The 17,948-nt window shown below is 59.1% G+C and overlaps 3 protein-coding genes across 7 annotated transcripts in view; 1 reads left to right on the top strand and 2 right to left on the bottom strand.

Annotated features, from left to right (window-relative positions):
- Positions 1 to 3,134: 3,134 nt before the first annotated feature.
- Positions 3,135 to 7,558, bottom strand: TMPRSS13 (transmembrane serine protease 13). Its single transcript, XM_014884669.2, has 11 exons — positions 7,460 to 7,558; positions 6,748 to 6,870; positions 6,541 to 6,670; positions 6,221 to 6,313; positions 6,078 to 6,121; positions 5,668 to 5,827; positions 5,412 to 5,584; positions 4,964 to 5,062; positions 4,617 to 4,759; positions 4,376 to 4,528; positions 3,135 to 4,266 (listed from the first exon to the last, which is right to left on the bottom strand). Exons 1-11 carry the CDS (start codon positions 7,551 to 7,553, stop codon positions 4,252 to 4,254), a joined length of 1,227 nt encoding a protein of 408 aa, XP_014740155.2. The 5' UTR covers positions 7,554 to 7,558; the 3' UTR covers positions 3,135 to 4,251.
- Positions 7,559 to 12,988: 5,430 nt separating this feature from the next.
- Positions 12,989 to 17,948, bottom strand: part of SMIM35 (small integral membrane protein 35) — a 16,213-nt gene continuing 11,253 nt past the window's right edge. For all 5 annotated transcript variants that reach the window (XM_088177886.1, XM_088177890.1, XM_088177891.1 and 2 more), the window contains exons 8-9: positions 17,777 to 17,883; positions 12,989 to 17,237 (exon numbers count right to left, since the gene is read on the bottom strand). The gene's annotated coding sequence lies outside the window, so the exon portion shown is untranslated. The remainder of the gene's footprint in view (positions 17,238 to 17,776; positions 17,884 to 17,948) is intronic.
- IL10RA (interleukin 10 receptor subunit alpha) overlaps positions 15,535 to 17,948 on the top strand; it is a 4,655-nt gene continuing 2,241 nt past the window's right edge. Inside the window, exons 1-6 of the mRNA XM_014884631.2 lie at positions 15,535 to 15,661; positions 16,395 to 16,515; positions 16,598 to 16,776; positions 17,022 to 17,188; positions 17,498 to 17,648; positions 17,799 to 17,920. Coding sequence (XP_014740117.2) covers positions 15,598 to 15,661; positions 16,395 to 16,515; positions 16,598 to 16,776; positions 17,022 to 17,188; positions 17,498 to 17,648; positions 17,799 to 17,920 — 804 coding nt within the window. The 5' untranslated portion in view covers positions 15,535 to 15,597. The remainder of the gene's footprint in view (positions 15,662 to 16,394; positions 16,516 to 16,597; positions 16,777 to 17,021; positions 17,189 to 17,497; positions 17,649 to 17,798; positions 17,921 to 17,948) is intronic.

Here is a 17,948-nt window from a genome sequence, read left to right as displayed (position 1 = left end):
CAGTTCGTTCCCATCAGACAGCCAGGCATGCTGGGAGGAGCAAGATGGGCAGGGAGATCCTTGTTCAGTGCAGGATGTCAGATGGCAACAGGGTGCTGGGGGCACTGCCAGGCAGTAGCTGGGAGCCATGGGCACCACTCTGTCCCAGGCCAGACTGGCACATCTCTGCCTGGCTCCTGCTGCTGCCCTGGAGAGCCATTTCTTGGAAAAACACCTCAGCAATGCTGTCACCACCGAGCTGGCTCATCCCCTGTTAACTCCAACGCATCTGAGATGGAAATCAGGCAGTGCCGGCACCGTTCCACAGCCTTCTCCCCGCTTCCAGTAAAACATAAAAGGAAAATAAACCAGCACTGGCATTTCAAGGCAATTATTCAAAGGGTCAAGAGATACAGACCAGCACCGAGGAGCTGGAAAACATCAAGTCCCTCTAATGCATAAGGATAACAGGATAAGGCTGTCAGTTACCCTGCAGAGAGAGAGGCAGGGATCAAGCCATTATAATCAAGTTTTGGGCTTCTCTGACCTTATCTGCTTCTCGGCTGTCATTATCCACAGCACACAGTAAAACGTTCAGGTGTGACCATGCCCTGGGGGCTGCAGTGAGCACTGTGGGGCTCTGCACAGCCCTAAGCACAGATGCCCCATGCAGCAGCAGCCAGGACACAGCTGGATGTGGCTGGATGTGCTCCGAGCTCTCCTTCCCTTGGTTCATTATTTACAAATTCCCAAGGAGCTGCCCAAAGTGAGCAGAATAAAAAAAAAATCACCAGGGATTTTTTTTTCCCTGTACAAATTCAGGTAAAATAGAGACCCCAGTGTGAATGTGGAAAGGGAGGAGGAAAAGCAGCTCCAGCAGTCGCTCATGGTAAACATCTGCTCCCCAGAGCTGTGCTGCTGGAGAGGCTGCACCGAGCTCCAGCTTCTCTTCTGGAGAAACTGGACCAAAAGTAATGTGGAGGCCAGGCAGGAGATGATTTATGCTAACAAGGGGGCTGGGCTGGTCTCCTCAGCTATCTGAGAGAACAGGAGCATTGCCAGCAGCTCCAGCAGGGCATGATTTCATCTGAGCCCGTGTCCCCTTACCCTGGAGCAGGTGTCTCCTCCTCGTGGGCTTGGGGCAGGGACGGAGCCACTTGCTCTCCAGAGCTTTCCCCTCCAGTTTTAAGGTCTCTCCCTGTAAAGCCAAGCTTGGAATTTGCCTGTTCAGCGGCCCCATCAGGGAGAGCAGAGCAGCGACAAAAGCTGTGTGCAGCCATAAAGCTGTGTTTACCCCAATGCCATCATTTTCCCTCAGGTCCAAGTCATTCCCTGTGCCCCAAATCCCTGCAGGAGCGGGGATGGAGCAGTGGCTGTGCTGAAGCTCCTGCACTGCCCTGTCAAGCACAGCTCCAGCTGAAGCCCAGAAACTCCATGCCAAGTGATGATGTTACTCACCATGGAAGGGAACCAATCCCCTACTAGAGGAAAAGCATTTTTGCAGAGAAACATCATCGCTGAAACCCTATAAACAAATCTGTTTTGACACAGCAGAACAAAGAGCTATAAAAGGAGAGATTTGGAAAACCACCACTAATGGGCGGTAATTCACGTGGTGCCTGCCAGGCTGTATTTTTGTAATTATTTTTGTAATTCGTATATCCCTTTGGGATGCTGGCCTATGATTTCCAGAGCACAGAGGAATTTGGGAACAGCCCAGCCAGATGTGGGGTGATGCTCAGCACCCCCTGTCTTGGAAGATGCTCTGGAGCAGGACATTGAGCAAAGAGCTTTACAAGAGACACAGGTGATGGCCTGGGCTGTCCCAGGAGCTCCTCGGGGCTGGGCTGGTGCCCACCACGACTCTGCTCCCCCAGGAGTGGAGGCAAAGCAGTGGCCAAGGCGTGTGCTTCATCTGCACAGCGTTTGGGAACAGCACGACAGCCGTGGCCAGGCTTCACGGGGAAATAATCACTCGTAATCTGCTTAGAAAACTTCATCCCTTGGGAAAACACAGCATACCTACCTGTGGGCCTGGGGGGGAGACGCTGCTGGACGGCAGGTTTAGAAGAAATAAATTAAATTTGTATTAGGGGCTGAAAGCGTTTCTCTGTCGTGAGAGACTTTGAGAAGAGCAATAACCCCTGAGGAGGAGAAACCCACAGCAAAGGAGAAGATCCCACACGTGCTGAAATGTTACCATTACTGGTCCCAGGAAGCTCCAGCAAGATCAGCTCTTATGGGGTTCCAATTTTTGGGTTATTCCTTCTCAAAAAATCAGTTTCTCCAGTAATAAACTACTATGAGCTGCTGCTCTGCTCTGACTTATCCACAGAAACCCCCAGATCGCCTCTGCACAAACCTAAGCTGGGTCTGTGACTTAGGCCCCACTGAATTCCCACTTTAACCAGACCAAAACAGCACAGGGAAGTCAGGGCCCCATCTCTAACTCAAGATCAGCTGCTCTGTTTATGGAAAATTGTGCTGCCCTGCACACTCAGGGCAGTCCCTGCAGCGTGTCCAGCCCCAGTGTGTGGGGAACAGAGCCCCCCCACCCCTCCCTGGAATCCAGCAGGGCTGCCCAAGGTTGGGAAGTGGGAATGGTCCCCTGGGCCCTGCACACTCTGTTCTTCACGGGCGGCTCCTGCATCCGTGGGAGGTTTCTGGGCTGCTGCTCTGAGGAGGGATTTGAGGTCAGGCTGACTTAGTGCTTCCCAAAAGGCACCGACTCTCTTTGTTTCAGTTCAGCTCCAGGGCAGCCACCCAGCACTGCCCTAAATCCAGGAGAAGTGAAGCAAACCCAGGAATTCACTCAGCCCTTCCCATCGGCGGGCAGGTGGCAGCCCCAGTGCCAGGTGCTTTCTGCACACCCAGAACCGGACCAGACCTGCTGGCCCGAAATCCCAACACAAACCACAGCTGCCCATAACCTTCTCCAGGGGAAGTGGTCAGTGCTGGGAACACAGGGGATGTTCCCAAGACCTGAGCAGCCGAAAAATCTCCCTTTTCTCCCAGCTATGAGCAGTAACCCAGAGGGTGACAGGCAGGAAGGGCCACTCCATCACAAGTCCCACGTGCCCGCTCCTCAGGGATCCTTGGCACATCCCTGCTTCCTTCCCAGCCCATCCCAAAGAGCCATCTCCACATGGGGCACTACCAAAACATTTATTAGAAGAGTGCAGGGTGGCCAGGCTCCACAGGACCCCCCTGCAGCTGACCACAGGGCTGGGGAGGGCAGCAGGAATGCTCACCCTGGGAGCACCCTTGTGCTCCCCAGCATCCACCAGGAGACACAGGTGCTTTTTTTCCCGAGGGAAATGTGTCCCTGCTGGGGCGTGGGCAGTGGGGACAGGCTGGCTGTGCCATCCCTGCAGGCAGGAGGCAGCACTCGGGCACTGCAGAGCTCACAGCAGGGAGATCCAGGGCTGCTCTCACTGGGCACTGCCCATGAGGGTGATTGCTCTGAGCCACACTCCAGCGTGGCCTTTGGCTGCCGCTGGCTTCTGTCACATCTCCCACAGCCACCCCAGGGTGCCCCAAACCCTCCCCGGAGCAGACTGAGAGCAGCTGCACTCCTGGGAGGGAGCTCTGGCTCAGACCGGAGCCACAGCATGGAAAAATAAACAAAGAGGCATTTCCCTCACAGGGAGGGACATCTTGTAAAAGGAACTTCTGAAATCCCTCCACAAACACGGGAGCAGCGGCCGCCCCTCCCAGGGGGTGGAATATCCACACCTCGGGGCTCCCCTTTGCCCCAGAGCCACCAGTGTGACCCCGGAGGTGTGGGCACTGTGGGCACGGCTGCCACACCCTGCACCCTAAGGTGGCACAGCTGTGACCTGGCAAGAGGAGAGAGTTCCCTCTCCATGGGCACTGCTGGCAGCCCCTCGCCCGCTGAGTGTGCCAGGCCAGCAAGCACTCACACATGCTGGCCAGACACGTCTATTTACAGGAGGAGAGCCACAAACACGGGGCAAGGAGGTGTCCCCCAGCCAGCACGGCCAGCTGCTGGCATGGGCTGTGTCCCCCCGGGCCTGGCTGGGTGCTGTGCCCAGCCACCACCGTGTCACCCCCGGCACCAGGCGAGGGCAGGGTCACTTTGCAGGTTCTGTTCTCAGAGTTCGGGGGCAGCCACAAGTCCCTGGCTGCACGCACAGTCCAGAGAGAGGTGAGGGGTTGGCTGGTGGCATCGTGCCCTGGCAGCAGCCTGGGGCAGTGGCCCGTGCTGGCCAGAGAGGCACAGCCCAGGCAAGTGTCCATCCCTTAGAGCCCTTAGTCGTTCTCGCTCTGCAAGGGACAGAGAGGAGAGGAGAGCAGGGTGAGGTGCCAGGGGCTGGGCTGGGGGTGCAGCCCCTCTGCAGGGCCACCCTGGCCAGGCACAGCCCTGCCAGCTCACCTCCATTTTGCTGTATATCCAGCTGAGGAGCTTTGTCACACGTGTGTACACTCCGGGCTTGTACTTCTGGCCACATCCTGTCCCCCAGCTCGTCACCCCGGCCACATACCAGCGGCCATCGTCCTCGCAGACCAGGGGCCCTCCGCTGTCACCCTGGCTCAGAGGGGCAGAGCAGTGAGGAGGAGAGACGGGATAGATACCCAAAATGGGGCAGCTCTCCCCTGGGCTGCCCCTAACTCACCTGACAGGCGTCCTTCCCTCCCTGCAGGTAGCCGGCGCACATCATGCGGGGGGTCAGGTAGCCCTCGTACACCTTGTCGCTGTTACAGATCTTGTAGTCGATCAGCTTCACCTCGGCCTCCCGCAGCTTCGGGGACGTGTTATCTGCAAGGCAGGAGGAGCTGTGGGGCCTCGCCATCCCGCACCGCCCCCTCCGCAGCGAGGGAGGAAGCGCCTGTTTCTCACAGGTCTCATTTCTGCTGGGAGGGCAATCCCCAGAGTTATCCGTGCGGGAAAGCCCTCGAGGGTCACAGCGGGGCCGTGCCCGTGGTCAGGAGCTGCCTGCGGGGAGCCGCGCTCCTCCCTCACCTTCATTCTCCCTGGTTTTCCCGAAGCCGGTGATGAAGCAGGACCTGCCGGTCTGGAATCGCTGGCCGTACATGGGCAGGCAGGCGGGGCGCACCTGGGCTGGAGGAGAGCGATGGGAGCAGGGAGAGGAGCGAGGGACGAGTCAATGGGAGGGAACTCCTCACAGCCCCGCAGCCAGGGAGGAGCGAAGGGCGCAGGAAAGTCTCCCCTCTCTGGTAACCCACTGCTCCCCCTCCCCATGTGGGACTGGTGGCACAGCTGAGCCCACGGCTGCGGCTGCCAGAACCTTCCTAGCCATGGGACAAGCAAGGTGGCCACAGCAGAGTTGGATGCTGCAGCTGGCAGCAGCCCCACGCCCCATGGTTCCCAGGGGAGCCGGGTGGCCTCTCCCATCTCCCTGTCCCCCAAACACCACCCAGCCAAGCCCAGGTAAGCCGGGACACCTCACCTGAGAGTGTCAGTGGCCTGGAGAGCTTCATGAGGGCGATGTCGTAGTCGTCGTGGTCGTCGCTGTAGTTGGAGTTGATGATGACCTGGGACACGGGGACGCCCTCCATGGTCTGCTTCAGGTCCGACACCCCTCCGTACACCTTCCAGTCATCCAGGATCTTCACGCTGTTCCTGGCAGGGTGAGAGGGGGCAGGAGGGGGTGAGATCGGGGCTGTGAGGCTAGGCTGGGTGCCCGGGTGGGGAGCAGCACTCACATGAAGAAGCAGTGGGCAGCGGTGAGCACCCACTGAGCGTCGATGATGGTGCCACCGCAGATGTGGATGGTCCCGTACTGCACGCTGACCTGCCACGGCCATTTGTTCACAGACGTCTCCTTCCCACCGATGATCCTGCCAGAAATCCTCTGCCCACAGGCTGGAGGGGAGAGCAGGGCTGGGAGTAAGGCTCAGGGGGAAGGGGAGAGTGGAGGGACACACACACCACACCCCCATCGCCCACAGGGACCACACTTATTGCAGGGAATGCGATGTTGGTAGTTTTCTATCACCCAGAAAATTCTCTGGAAGACATCCCATTTGCCCAGCCTTGTGCTGAGCAGGGGGAAAGTGGTCCCAGGCCTGGGGAAAGGGACCCACCCTCAGCTGTGCCCCATCCAGATCCTTACTTGTGCATCGCAGGGAGACGTACTTTCCTGTGAGACACTGGGAGCTGCAGGAGAGAGGAGGGAGGCCCAGCCTCAGCCCCATTCCTGTGGCACCAGGCAGGGTTAGTTAAGGTCAGGGCTCGGTTAGGAGGTGACCCTGGTACCTGTTGAGGCTCTGCTGGATGGTCTCTCGCTCTTCAGTCACTGTGAGGCTCTTGCCAGAGACACGCAGGGGGATGTACTCGGTCTGTGATGCACTGAGAGGGGAGAGGACAGGCAGTGAGGACAGGCAGTGAGGGTCCCCCCCACCCAGCATTGACCACTTGGCCCCTGCATTATGCCCAGAGCAGCGCTGGACATGCCACCTTCCAGCAGGAAAACACAACACTGGGGGAAACAGCACAGCAAACCCTGCTCTCAGTCAGGACAGGGGTCTAGCAGGGCCCCAGCACCTGAGCAGAACAACCCATCCTCCAGGAATTACTTCTGAAATCCCAGCTGCCGGCAGGTTTTCCTGGAGAGGGACTCGTCCCAGTCACTGCTGCACACCGGCAGCCACTGGCTCTCAGTGCTGGAGTAGACGTGGAGCAGGGACTCCTCGGATGAGAAGCGCACTGTGGGATGGACAGGAGGGTCAGGGGGGCTCCCGGGGCTCCCCTCGTTCCCACTATCCCAGCTCTGGGTGCCTCACCACAGCCCAGCTCGTCGCTCCTTTGCGAGCAGTCGACGACGCCGTCGCAGCGCACGGGCCTGTCCTTGCAGATCTCTGCTGGCTCCTTGTACACAATGCCCGTCTGTGACCGCCAGAACATGACTGCAAGCAGGAGAACACCTCGCTGAGGCCAGGCCTGGCCGTGGGTGAAGGGCTGTGACCCACCTGGGTGGGCATCTGGAGGTGTGCCAGCCACAGGAGCATTCCCAGTCACCGGGTGTGAGGGTGAGGCGTGTTTGAGCCAAGATTGAGGAGCTGCTGGCCACTGGGCTGGCCACCCTGAGCACCCCCCTGTGCTGCCCAGTGCTGCAAGCCCCTCTCCCTTCACCCATAGGAAATGCATTCAGCCTGCGAGTGCTTCAAGACCACTGGATTAAAAGGATTCCCCAGTGTCTGTTCTGCCTACGGACCATGACTTGTCTTGGGGAGGGCACTGTGGACCCTACTGCCCACCAGAGTAAGCCCAGCAGAAGGAAAGCACGCTGCAGCCCCAACCCCACAAATACTGCCACCAGCCCAGGCAGCAGATCTCCTTTTCTCCTCTCCCCAGTTCCTGTCTCTCCACCAGAGGTCAGGAACACTCAGGGAATGGGAAGAGCACATCCTTGTCTCTGGGCCAGGAGCTTCCCTCTGGCACTTCCCCACTCCCCTCCAGAAGCCTGGAGCCTCCCCGGGCTGGGACCCCACTCACACAGCAGGATGAGGGCGATGAGCAGCACGATGAGGACGGAGACGCAGAAGATGAGCGCAAGCCGCCGCTGGCTCATGCAGGGAGCTCTGAACATGGAGGATCCTGGCAGCAGGGCAGAGGCAGGGTCAGGGGGCAGCTGCCTCCTCGGGGCACCCAAACCCTGCTGCCCACCTGTGGGCTGTGGGAGAGCAGGGCCATGCACACCCCAACGTGCCCTGTGCTCACTGTCCTCTCACAGTGCCCCCCCCACCCCTCACACCCCAGGAAACACCAGCCCGTGGCTCTCTGTACATCCCTGCCTCCCTCCATCCCTCCCCATGCTGAGAGGCACCGGGGCCATGGATCACCCCATCCTTACGTGTGCTGTCACAGGCTGAGCAGGGGCTCGGGGCGGGGCCGCACTCGGGGCTGTAGGGTTTGAAGCTGATGCCCAGGACGTTCTCTCGAGGCTGCGGGGATCGGGCACCGAAGATGCTGCTGGCCTTGGAGACATGGAGCAGGCTGGGGGTGACACTGCTGGGCGAGGCAGTGGTCTGTGGGCAGAGGGGACTGTCACCAGCAGTGTCTGCTGCCCACCAGAGTCCCCCAGCTGCCACCCTGCCAGCTGGGAAGGTGAAAGCAACACCGAGACGGAGCTGAGCCCCCCTGGCACCACAACGAGCCTGTTCCTCACAGAACCATGAACCTCATGGAGAGTCAGCACCCCAGTGCCTCTGTGCCACAATCTGACCCATATCCCGCCCGGGATGGCCAAAAACCTCATTGTCACCGGGCTTGTCCCCTTCAGGCAGCTGAACTTCCCAAAGTCATCACTGTGAGCCCAGCAATCAGCCGGGTATTTGGCATCGTGACAGCCAAGCCGTGGCCCAGTTCCACGGGGCCAGTGCCCCAATTTATGCATCTATCCTTAATTAGCCATTTGAAAAATACAGTGCAATTTCCAGCTGTCATTTAGTAATACTTAATAATCAGTGTTTTCCAAGCCCTGAAACGTCTTGCACCCTGGAATGCTGCTCTGCAGTTGTGTCACTCCTGATCCATGAATTCACAAAAGAATATGTATTTGTTTCCTTTCCTCAAAATGCACTCTTCCAAATGCTCCCTTGGTCAGAAGGAGTCTGAGTCTCTCGTTTTCCTCCAGAGAGGGTCTGCGAACAAGTCCCAAAATAAATGATGCTTCTTCTACCTTTTGTAGGATGGATGGGGCTTGGAGCAGCCTGCTCAGGTGGAAAGTGTCTCTGTCCATGGAAAGGGGCTGGAACTGGGTGAGCTTTCAGTCCTTTTCCATCCAGACCATTCTGGGATTCTGGAACAGCACTTCTGATGTGGAAACCGGGGAGAAGTGGAGCCACCACCCTGCAGGGACCACTCACCACCCAGAGATGGGCTCTAACACATCCCCCCTGGAGCCTCTCTCTGATTTTTCCCTGCACTTTTCTCCACGACCAGAAATCATTCCTTTCCCTGCGAAGCCAGCGAGGAGAGCTCGGGCTGGAGCACAGCTCTGGAAAGGGCAAGGGCAGGACGGGGACACGGGCACAGCTGGGAGCCCCCCTCGCCCTTCCAGCGGGGTTTTGTCTCCCCTCGTGTTTCCTGCCGGGAAGCAGGAGCCCTAATGAGCGGGTCGTGAGGCTGCTGGGGCTCGTGCTTTGTGCGTGCGGCTGTGCCCTCCGTGGCGATGCTCTGTGTAACTTCCTGGGCATTATCCGTGAGTCACGGCCCCGGCGTGGCCACGCGTCCCGCGCGGCTCCGAGCCCAGCTCAGCGCACCGGGGACACACCTGCCCTGCCCGGGCTGTGCCTGCCGAGCTCATCCCCTCCGAGCCGGCGGTCACAGCACCCCGGGCTGCGGGAGCGGCCGGGCCACTCGCCCTGGCCGGGGCCACCCCCCGGCACAAACCTGCCACCCCCGCGGGCCCTTGGCGCGGGCACCGCTAATGTCCCCCGGCCTTGTGTGGCCACCCGTGTGGCTCCTGTGCGCGGGGAGGAGCGGAGAGAGGCACTTTCCAGAGCAGAGGCATTTTCTGTTCCACTGCATCAGCCCCACTCTCGCCCCTTCCCCGGCACACAGCAGGAACAAGCCTGGATCTGCTCCAGGTTTCCCTACACCCGGATTTCCCAGCCCTGCCTTCTCCAGGGAGCCCAGGAGAGCTCCTCAGTTTTCTCCTCGAGGCTGGGAGGGCTGGAGGGTGCCCTGCAGAGCCCTCCCCTAATGAGCCCTCCCCTAATGAGTCTGATCACTGATGGGATTTCAGTTCTCACGCACCCACATCGTGGGGCATCCCCGGGTACCCTCAGTGCCCGCTGTGGGTGACAGCCAGAGCTGTGGCACGTCCTGAGCAAAGCAATGTGGGGATGCCAGGGACCCTTCCTGGGAAAAGAATTTCTCCTGCTTATGTAGAAATGATGTTTTTGTAAATACCCTTTTCCCCTGGCATTTGTGTGCTATCTCCAGACATCTGATGTGTCACATCTCACCCTGCAGCAGCCATAACCCTTTGCTTATCAGACCAGCAGAGTCTCAATCCTCCAGAGGACAAAGCTCTCCATCACACACGGAAAACACAGCCCAACTTCCCCAGGGAGCCAGCAATGCTGGATGCCACAGCACTCCCACCTCCAGTGTGCAAATAAATCAAATTAATACCGAAACCTGCCATAGGTCAGACTGTTCTGAGCGCTCCTCAGCAGGAAGCACATGCCTTACACTCAGGTAAACTTTCAGCTACTTATTTCCTTTAAAGTCTAAAGTCTAAACAATTTCTCTGCCAGAGAAGGTAACAGAGCTCTTGCCATGAGCAGTGCAGCAGCACAGAGAACAGTTGTGGTTTTTGCAGAGATGTTTTTGTTGAGGAGAGCGTGTGACCCCGGTGAGCAAGCGACAGCTCCTGCCCACAAAACCTTTACTCATCCTTTGCTGGCTTTTGAGTAAAAGTCAGAGGCAGAGCTGAGCCTGGATCACAGGCACTGCTGTGGTTTGAGTCCTTTCCCCGACAGCCTCTCTGCAAATGCTCCAGCAGCCACCAGAGTGATCCCTGCCAGGGGCAGCTGTGGGGAGGGGGCACTGCCAGCGCCTGGCTGGGGCACACATGGCTTGCTTTCATCCAGGACATCCAGGAGGGACACTGGGGACACTCAGGGGTTCCTGGCTGGCTTTGCTCACCTCGCAGACAGTGGACACTGCCTGTCTGCAACACGAATCCTTTGCTGAACCTGTCAGGAGTGCAAACACCTCCTCATTCCCTGGAGCTCCCAAACCAAGGACAGCAGCACTGAGGTGCCCGTCCCCTTTACACTGTGGGTTGTGACTGTAGCTCCACACCCTGATGTGGAGGGAAGGCCCCCAAACCCACGGCAGCAGAGGACAATCAGCAGGGGAAAGGTAAGCCAGGCTGGGCTGGAGGCTCAGCATCCAGGGAAACCAGCCAGCAGGCACCTGCAGTTTCGGAGTGGGAGGGAAAGAGGAAGCCAGGGAACACCTGGGTGTTGCAACCAGACCCAGAGCCCAGCCGCGTCTTGGAGGAGCAGAAGGACACAGGAACTCCCAAAATTCCACAGCATCAAAAGGGGAGAGAGGGAGGCAGCCTGGCTTAAATAAGCTGCTTCAAATCCTCCTCCCCAGCTGAGCTCAGCCCCTCCCCTCAGCGTGGCTTCAGCTGCTCACAGCCCCGTGTCCAGGCTGGGAACTCCTTCACCTGGTTGTGAAGCACCGATTGTCTGTGCAGAGCAGCTCAGCCAGCACACAATGGAGACATTGTCCTCGCCAGGGACAAAGACGTTCCCGGCCTGGGAGAGCCCCTGGTGCCTCTGGGTGACAACATCCTGCTCAAGTGCCACTGCTGAGTGGGACCTACCTGGGAGGGGACAGACTCCAGCACCAGAACAGGGCGAGAGGACAGAGCCAAGACCCTGATACACACAGCAAAGTGAAATCCCAAAGCCAGCCAGCGTCACTTGCAAGTGAAGGTGACAGAGAATTGAGCCAGCCCGATGTGGCCAGGGACAGGCCATCCTGTGCCAGTGTGAGCACCCTGTGGGCACAGACCCCAAAATGGTCCAGGGCTGGGTAAGCACTGCTCACCTCGCTCCTCAGATGGGCAAACAGAGGCCTGGAAAGACAAAGAGACGCTGCTGCCAAGGGTGGCTCCTGGCACTCCTGATGGCCCATTTAACCCAAGTGACAATTCCAAGGTGGCTCAGTGGGGTTGTCCAGTATTGGGCAATTGTCTCTGCCTGTGGCCATCCCAGTTCCTGCCCCACTATCACCAGGATGCAGTGATGCCACCCTGCTTTGGGATCACCCAGAGCTGGGACCACTCTGCCTCTCCTCAGAGCCAGCCAACATCCAGCATGAGCCCAGTGTGTGTCCGCTCCCGGCTGGCACTGCCACGCCAAGGGGCAGGAAGAGGACGGTGTCAGAGCTGGCTCTGCCTCCCTGGAGCCCCATCCACGCCGCCACCGCCGCCTTTGTTCCGGATGTCGCTGGCGCAGCCGGCGCTGCTCGGCGCGGTAATTACTCGCTGCCTCGCCCGGTGCCCAGCTGGGATGGATGTTTTCCTCATGACAGGATGCTCAGCAAAGCCCCACATCCCAGGTCGCAGTCAGCCCAGCCAAAAAAGGACGCAGGGAAAGCTGCCTGGGGAGCAGCAGGGCTGTGCTCACCAGCACAGCGTTGCTGGAAAGTGCTGGGGGACTCAGGAAGTGCCGAGTGGCACCAGATCCCTCTGACAGCATCAGCTGGTCCCCCCAGTTCACAGCTCTAGTGTGGCAAAGTACCCGAGAACCTCTGCCAGCACAGGGCAGGCACCAGGGATGCTGCTGGCTGCCCTCCCTCCCTGTGCCGAGGGGTGCCGGAGGCAGCAGCTCCTCAGGCGGCTCCCCCGGCTCCTTCTCCCTCCGGCTGCTGGGAAGGAACAGCCCGGAGAGCAGGAGGGAGACACCGGTCCCTCCACCAAATCCCCAGGGGAGCGGATCCACCGAGCCAGGAGCCGCCCGCACTTACCGGGGAGGTTTTGCCGTCCATGGGCCGGGATCGGGGCTGGGCTGGGCTCAGAGCTGCGGCACGGCCATGCCAGCAGCGCGGTGCCGAGCAGAGCCAGCTCTGCGGGGCCGGGGCAGGAGCTGTTTGGCGAGCGGGCTCGTACGTCAGTGCCAGCGCCAGGAGCAAACCTGTCGGACCTGCCCGGCTCCAGCGCCGCCGGTTTCCCAACTGCTGCAGGCACAGCCTGCGCAAACACCTGCCCTGTGCCGGCCCAGGGATGCGGGGCAGTGCCTGAGGAGCCCCGGGAATCCGGGAGCTGGGAGACCTGGCCGCAGGGAACAGCAGCATCCTGTTTTCCCTGCTGCTCTCCTAGCTGCCTGCCCATCCAAGCCCCCCCTTCCTCGCCTCTGTGCCCCCCACTCACTCACCCACAGCTCTCCTGCCCAGCCAAGCACAAAGAGGATGCACAGCCATGCCCAGCCCCAGGAGAACCTCGCTGGTGTGACCCAGAAGTCAAGAATTCCCAGTTCCAAAGGAAATGAAATGCTGTTTGCTTCCAGTTTCTCTAGAGGCCTTTTTATTCCTTTGCTAATGGAGTGATGCTTCATCCAGGCACCAGCAGCAGCCTCCTGCCTCCCCTGTGCCCGTCCCCAGGCACAACCTGGGGGATGCTCTGCATAGCCAAGAACTCAGGTAGAAACAGGTGAAAATACCCGGATTAAAGGAGAAAAGCCTAGCTGCATCCTGTGCTTTCTGATAGCCAGGCCCACGGCCCTCAGTGCCACACGTTTCTCCCTCATCCATCCAGCTCCACACACACCTGCTCAGAGGGGCAGGAGACAAGCAGGGACATCCAAGCTTGGAGAAGCCCTGCTGCAAAGCCCCTTCCTTTTGGGGCTGGAAAGCTTGGGCTGGACCCCTCTGACCCCTCCTGCTCTGAGGATCCCTCTGACCCCTCCTGCTCTCAGGATCCCAGCTCACAGAGGGGTTCTGAGCCAGCCCTCACTCCACAGCACACTCCTCTGTAGTTTTCACAGGCAGGAGTGGTTTCTGGGGATTTTTGTTTGTTTTTGTGCCTCGGCAGGCTGTGCCTGCTGAGTGCCAGGGGTGGCCAAGCACTGAGCTGCACCCCCAGGCTGCCCTGAGCCAGCCGTGCCCTCTGAAGCTGCTGGGTCCACTTCAGAAAGGGATTCTCAGAAAACAGCTCCAGGAATTGTTCATTGCTTGCTGCAAAGCCACCTACAGAGAGCAAGTCCCAGAGTACAGGGTGTGTGGCTTGACCCCAGCAGCCTGATGGTAAATGTCAGCATGCACACAGCTCCCGGGTGAAATTCTCACCTTCCCCACTGCTAACACAGCTGTGAGGCCTCCCTGCACCCTCCTGCCCTCCCAGCCATTAAAGAGGAGCTCAAACACACAGCCAGAGCCGGCTCCACCAGCCCAGGAGACCTGCTCCGACCTCCAGGCACGAGGGAATGGGGATGAGGATCACTGTGCTGTGCTCTATCCTGCGGCAGGGCTGTGCAGAACCAGCCCTGCGGCCTCATCCCTGCCCTGCTGGGTGCAAATCACCTGCCTGACCCTGCTGCCACCCTGAGAAAGCTTCCCGAGGGACAGCAGGGAGGGAAATGCACAGAGCCAGGTGCTCCTGGGCTGGGTTTCTCTACGGTGTGCCCACAGGGAGGCATTTCAGGGTCAGCCACATCAGCCCCAGCTCACACTGTCCCCTCTCCTGTGGCTCCTGGCAGTGCTCTCCCTGCAGAGCTCAGGTTCCTGCACCGTCCAAGCATTCTGCAGAACTCTCGTTCCTCCTCAGCAGTTTTCGTTTTCCTCTAAATTGTCAACCACTTCTCCCAAGGCTCAGAACTGCCTCACCCACAGCAACAGCCCCACGGTGGCTTTTCCACAGAACTCCCACTTTCCAGGTTTTTGGTCCCGCTGCTTTTCATTGTCATTACCTGACACAAAACACAATTTGTGGCTTTGTGTGGGACTGGCTGTGCTTCATCTCAGGACTCCTCAGCTCAGTGGATACCAGATATGAATCAAGGGCCAAGAGCAGAGTGGCAGGACATCAGCTGGTGTGTCCTGGATGGGAATAAACCCAGGGCAGGGAGGGGATCTGCTGCTGCTGCTCTGGCCAAGCTGCAAGTTTGTGGAAGCCCTTGGCCTTCATCAGGAAGGATAAGTCAGGGAAAACAGGAGAAATCTCCCACTTCAGGCCTTTAAGATGGTTCTTCAAAGAGGAGCCTGCATGTTTGTGCCCACCATGATGTCCTCTGAGTCTCTGCACAGCACTTTTGGTTTCTCTTGCTCTTTTTATCTGTGTCTTTTCCACTAATTCCCCCGTGGGAAATTCCTCTTTTTGAGGAAAATCACTCTCCATCACATGAGAGCCCCAGGAAAGCCCTCAAGCAAGCTCTGAGGCAAAGCAGAGCACTCCCACAGTCTGCTGGGTGGAGATTCAGGTCCCAGCATCACCAGACAAGGCAGCACAGCACTGTGGGGCCAGACCCCACAGCCATGAGCTCACAGACACACGTGGGGGCTACCAGAGCGCAGGGGACAGTGTCAGTCCCTGGATTTCCAATGTCACCACTGTGTGAGGGTGTTTGCAGGACACAGGCTGTCACTCAGCCCCAGAAATGGAGAAGGGAGAGTTGCAGGAGGCTGAGCCCAAAGGAAGGGAAAGCCAGAACCCGGTCCTGGGGCTCCAGGGCTGTTAGAACCTGGATTCAGCTGCTGGCACGGTGCTGTGCTCAGGAAAACCCCTGTGACCTGGGCAAAGGTTACCATGGGTGCTCACCTGCGCCGCGCTTTTAATGTCTCATTTCACAACAAAGCAGCGAAGGCAGAGACATCACTTACTGGTTCTTGCCTTTCTCAGCACGGCCCTGCTTTGCTCAGAAAAGCCCTCAGAATTCTTCCTTTCAAGCTCTGTCGGAAAAGCCCGGCCCAGGCTGAGGCTTCGGCTGGGGGTGAGTGGGTGGACAGCGAAGAGAAGTGGAAGTCGCTGCTCGGTGACTTTCCTGGCGCTGTTTGAACGCCTCCAAGACGTCACTGAGCCAGCCCCTGGGGGAAAAACGAGCGCAGAGCTCCCGCTGGGGCACAGCCCGGCCCCGCGCTCGCCCTGCTGCCACGGAGGATGCTGAGTGGCCATGGTCCCCTGTGCCACCGTCCTGGCGCTGTGCCTGGCACTGCTGCTCGCCTGCCTGGCTCACGGTGAGTGTCCTGTGCTGGTTTTCATCTCCCTGCTGGCTGGGAGTGGCTCCGGGTGGGTTCCTGGGGATGGGGGATCAGGTTGGAGCCGCAGCCTGGATGCCTTTGCTGGGTGCTCAGATCAGCGTTTTGGAGCAGGGCTCTCAGCTCACCGCTTGCCTTTCACTGCTGGTTGGGAGCCCAAAGGCTCAGCGAGGGGCACCAGCCTGGCTTGTCCCCACTGGTGTGACCACGAGGGGACACGGTCACTGGGGACACAGTGCTGGGCTGCGTGTTTGCCAACAGGCAGCAGCTGCCGGGGAAACCTGCGAGGGAAAGGTGGCAGATGTTATCAGGGGGGCTTTTCTGCCAGATCACAACACGGAGATCAGGCAGGAGGCGTGAAAACGTCTGGTTTCACCCAGGCAGATGAGCAAAACAGGAAAGCTGAGTCCAAACAAAGCTGGTGGCAAACAGCAGGGGATGGGGGATGCAAATACAGCTCCGTTCTTGGGGCAGAAAAGAACTGAGACTCCCCAGCTGGGCTGTCCCCAAAGAAAGAGGAAGGAGAAGAGGGGGCTGAGCAAATCCTGGAAGTTGGGAACAGAAATCTGGGCAAAGGCTTGCAGGTTTCGTGTGGTCAGTGCTGTTACGTCACCCATGCCGGGGTGATGCTGCAGGAGGCCGTGCTCAGGCTCCTGTGGGGCTGGAAGGACAGGGCTGTGCTGCCCCACCTGAGCTCACCTGTGCCCCACAGGTGAAGGGCTGGCGAGCCCCCGGCGTGTGAACTTCACTGCAGAGCTGGCAGGGCACCTGCTGAGGTGGGAGCCGGGGCACGGCTGCCCCAGCAACGCTAGCTACGACGTGGAGCTGATAGTGTGAGTAACACCAGGGGCAGCACAGGGGTCCTGCCCTGCCTGATTCCAGCTCTCTGCTCACCCCTGGTGCTTCTCCCCTCAGCTACGGCTTGGGAATGCCCTGGATAGCCATCCCAGAGTGCACGAACACCTCGGAGCTCTCCTGTGACCTCACCCTCTACACCCTGGACCCCGAGGGGCGCTACATTGCCCAGGTCAGGGCTGTGTCCGGGAACCTCACGTCTCCCTGGCAAAGGACCAGCGTCTTCTCCCCACAGGAAGGTGGGTTGGGGTCTGCCTCCACCCTGTGCTGGAGCTGGTGGAGTCAGGGTGCCAAACTGCTTGGAAAGAACTGTGGGATGAATGAGAGCAGGGAGAATTTCCCTCCATACCTTCCTGGAGGCTGCACAGGGAGATGGGACAAGCTGAGGATGGGTGGGACAGTCACAGCTCAGTCTGGTGCTGCAGAGGCTGAGCTGTGAGCAGGAATCAGCCCTGACCTGCTGTTGGCACTGGTTTGCTTGCAGCCGGCCTGTTCCTGGTGGGTCAGAGCCTCTCCGTGGTGGGCAACTCCATCCAGGTGCGGCTGCAGCTGCTCCTCCACCCCGGGAACATCACCCTGGAGTACAGCGAATTCCAGAAGGAAATGGCCCGGTACCACGTGTACGTCAGGAGCACACAGGACAACCACACGGTGAGATGAGCTCCTGTTCCAGTGCTGTTCCCATCTGTCCCACAGGGTGCTGCTCAAGTGGAAAACCAGATTGTTAAAGCGTGGTCTTCTGTAGGAGTGGATGCTGAGCTGTCACACAGCCACAGCAGCATTGAGAGCTTTCTCTGCATGACTTATGGTGGAGTTTTCCAGCTCTTGTGGGGATTTTGGGTCCAGCTGCTGTCACTGTTATCGCAACACACCCTGGAGACTTTCCCCAGGGGATAGTGGAGGAGGGGGGAAAGCAGGAGCTGGGAGCTCTCAGGTGCCAGCCTGTATTGTTTGTTGCAGTTCACAGTGGTGGAGAAGAGTGCAGAGTTCACCATCAGAGGGCTGTTCGAGGTCACAGAGTACTGCCTGAGCGTGGAGCCCAGGATGGCCAACAGGCCCGTCCCCAGCACACGCAGTGACGAGCAGTGTGTCACCACCGGCCACAAGGACTGTAAGTGGCACCCAGGGAAGGGGGAATCACGGGGTGCAGACCCCTCCCAGCCTCCTGGGAGTGTGGGGGTCCACGCCAGGGCAACTTCTTGGTGCTGTGTGCCCTGAGGAATCCCTCTCCCCCCTCACCTGGTCACGTCCTCTCTCGCAGGGAGTGCAGAGATTCTCCCCAGCATCCTCAGCTCCTCCATCATCCTGTTGTTGCTGGGCCTCCTGGGGGCTCTGCTGGCACACACCTACATAAGGAAACCTGTGAGGACACCGTCTGTCCTGGTAAGGCAGGGACAGTGCCATGCCACCC

This window comes from Sturnus vulgaris, chromosome 23 (assembly GCF_052056855.1).
Source record: "Sturnus vulgaris isolate bStuVul1 chromosome 23, bStuVul1.hap1, whole genome shotgun sequence".
In the NCBI taxonomy this organism is placed as follows: Eukaryota; Metazoa; Chordata; class Aves; order Passeriformes; family Sturnidae; genus Sturnus; species Sturnus vulgaris.
The sequence above is the reverse complement of the archived record's forward strand: the minus strand, read 5'-3'. Positions and strand labels throughout refer to the sequence as shown.

Bases quoted from the DNA above. Each gene is read 5' to 3' on its own strand.
- TMPRSS13 (XM_014884669.2), bottom strand. From the start codon at position 7,553: ATGTTCAGAGCTCCCTGCATGAGCCAGCGGCGGCTTGCGCTCATCTTC. The intron at 6,122-6,220 runs GTACCAGGGTCA...TCTCTCCTGCAG, and splicing joins ATCCAGCAGAGCCTCAACAG to CTCCCAGTGTCTCACAGGAA. The intron at 5,828-6,077 runs GTAAGGATCTGG...TCTCCCCTCCAG, and splicing joins CGTCTCCCTGCGATGCACAA to CCTGTGGGCAGAGGATTTCT.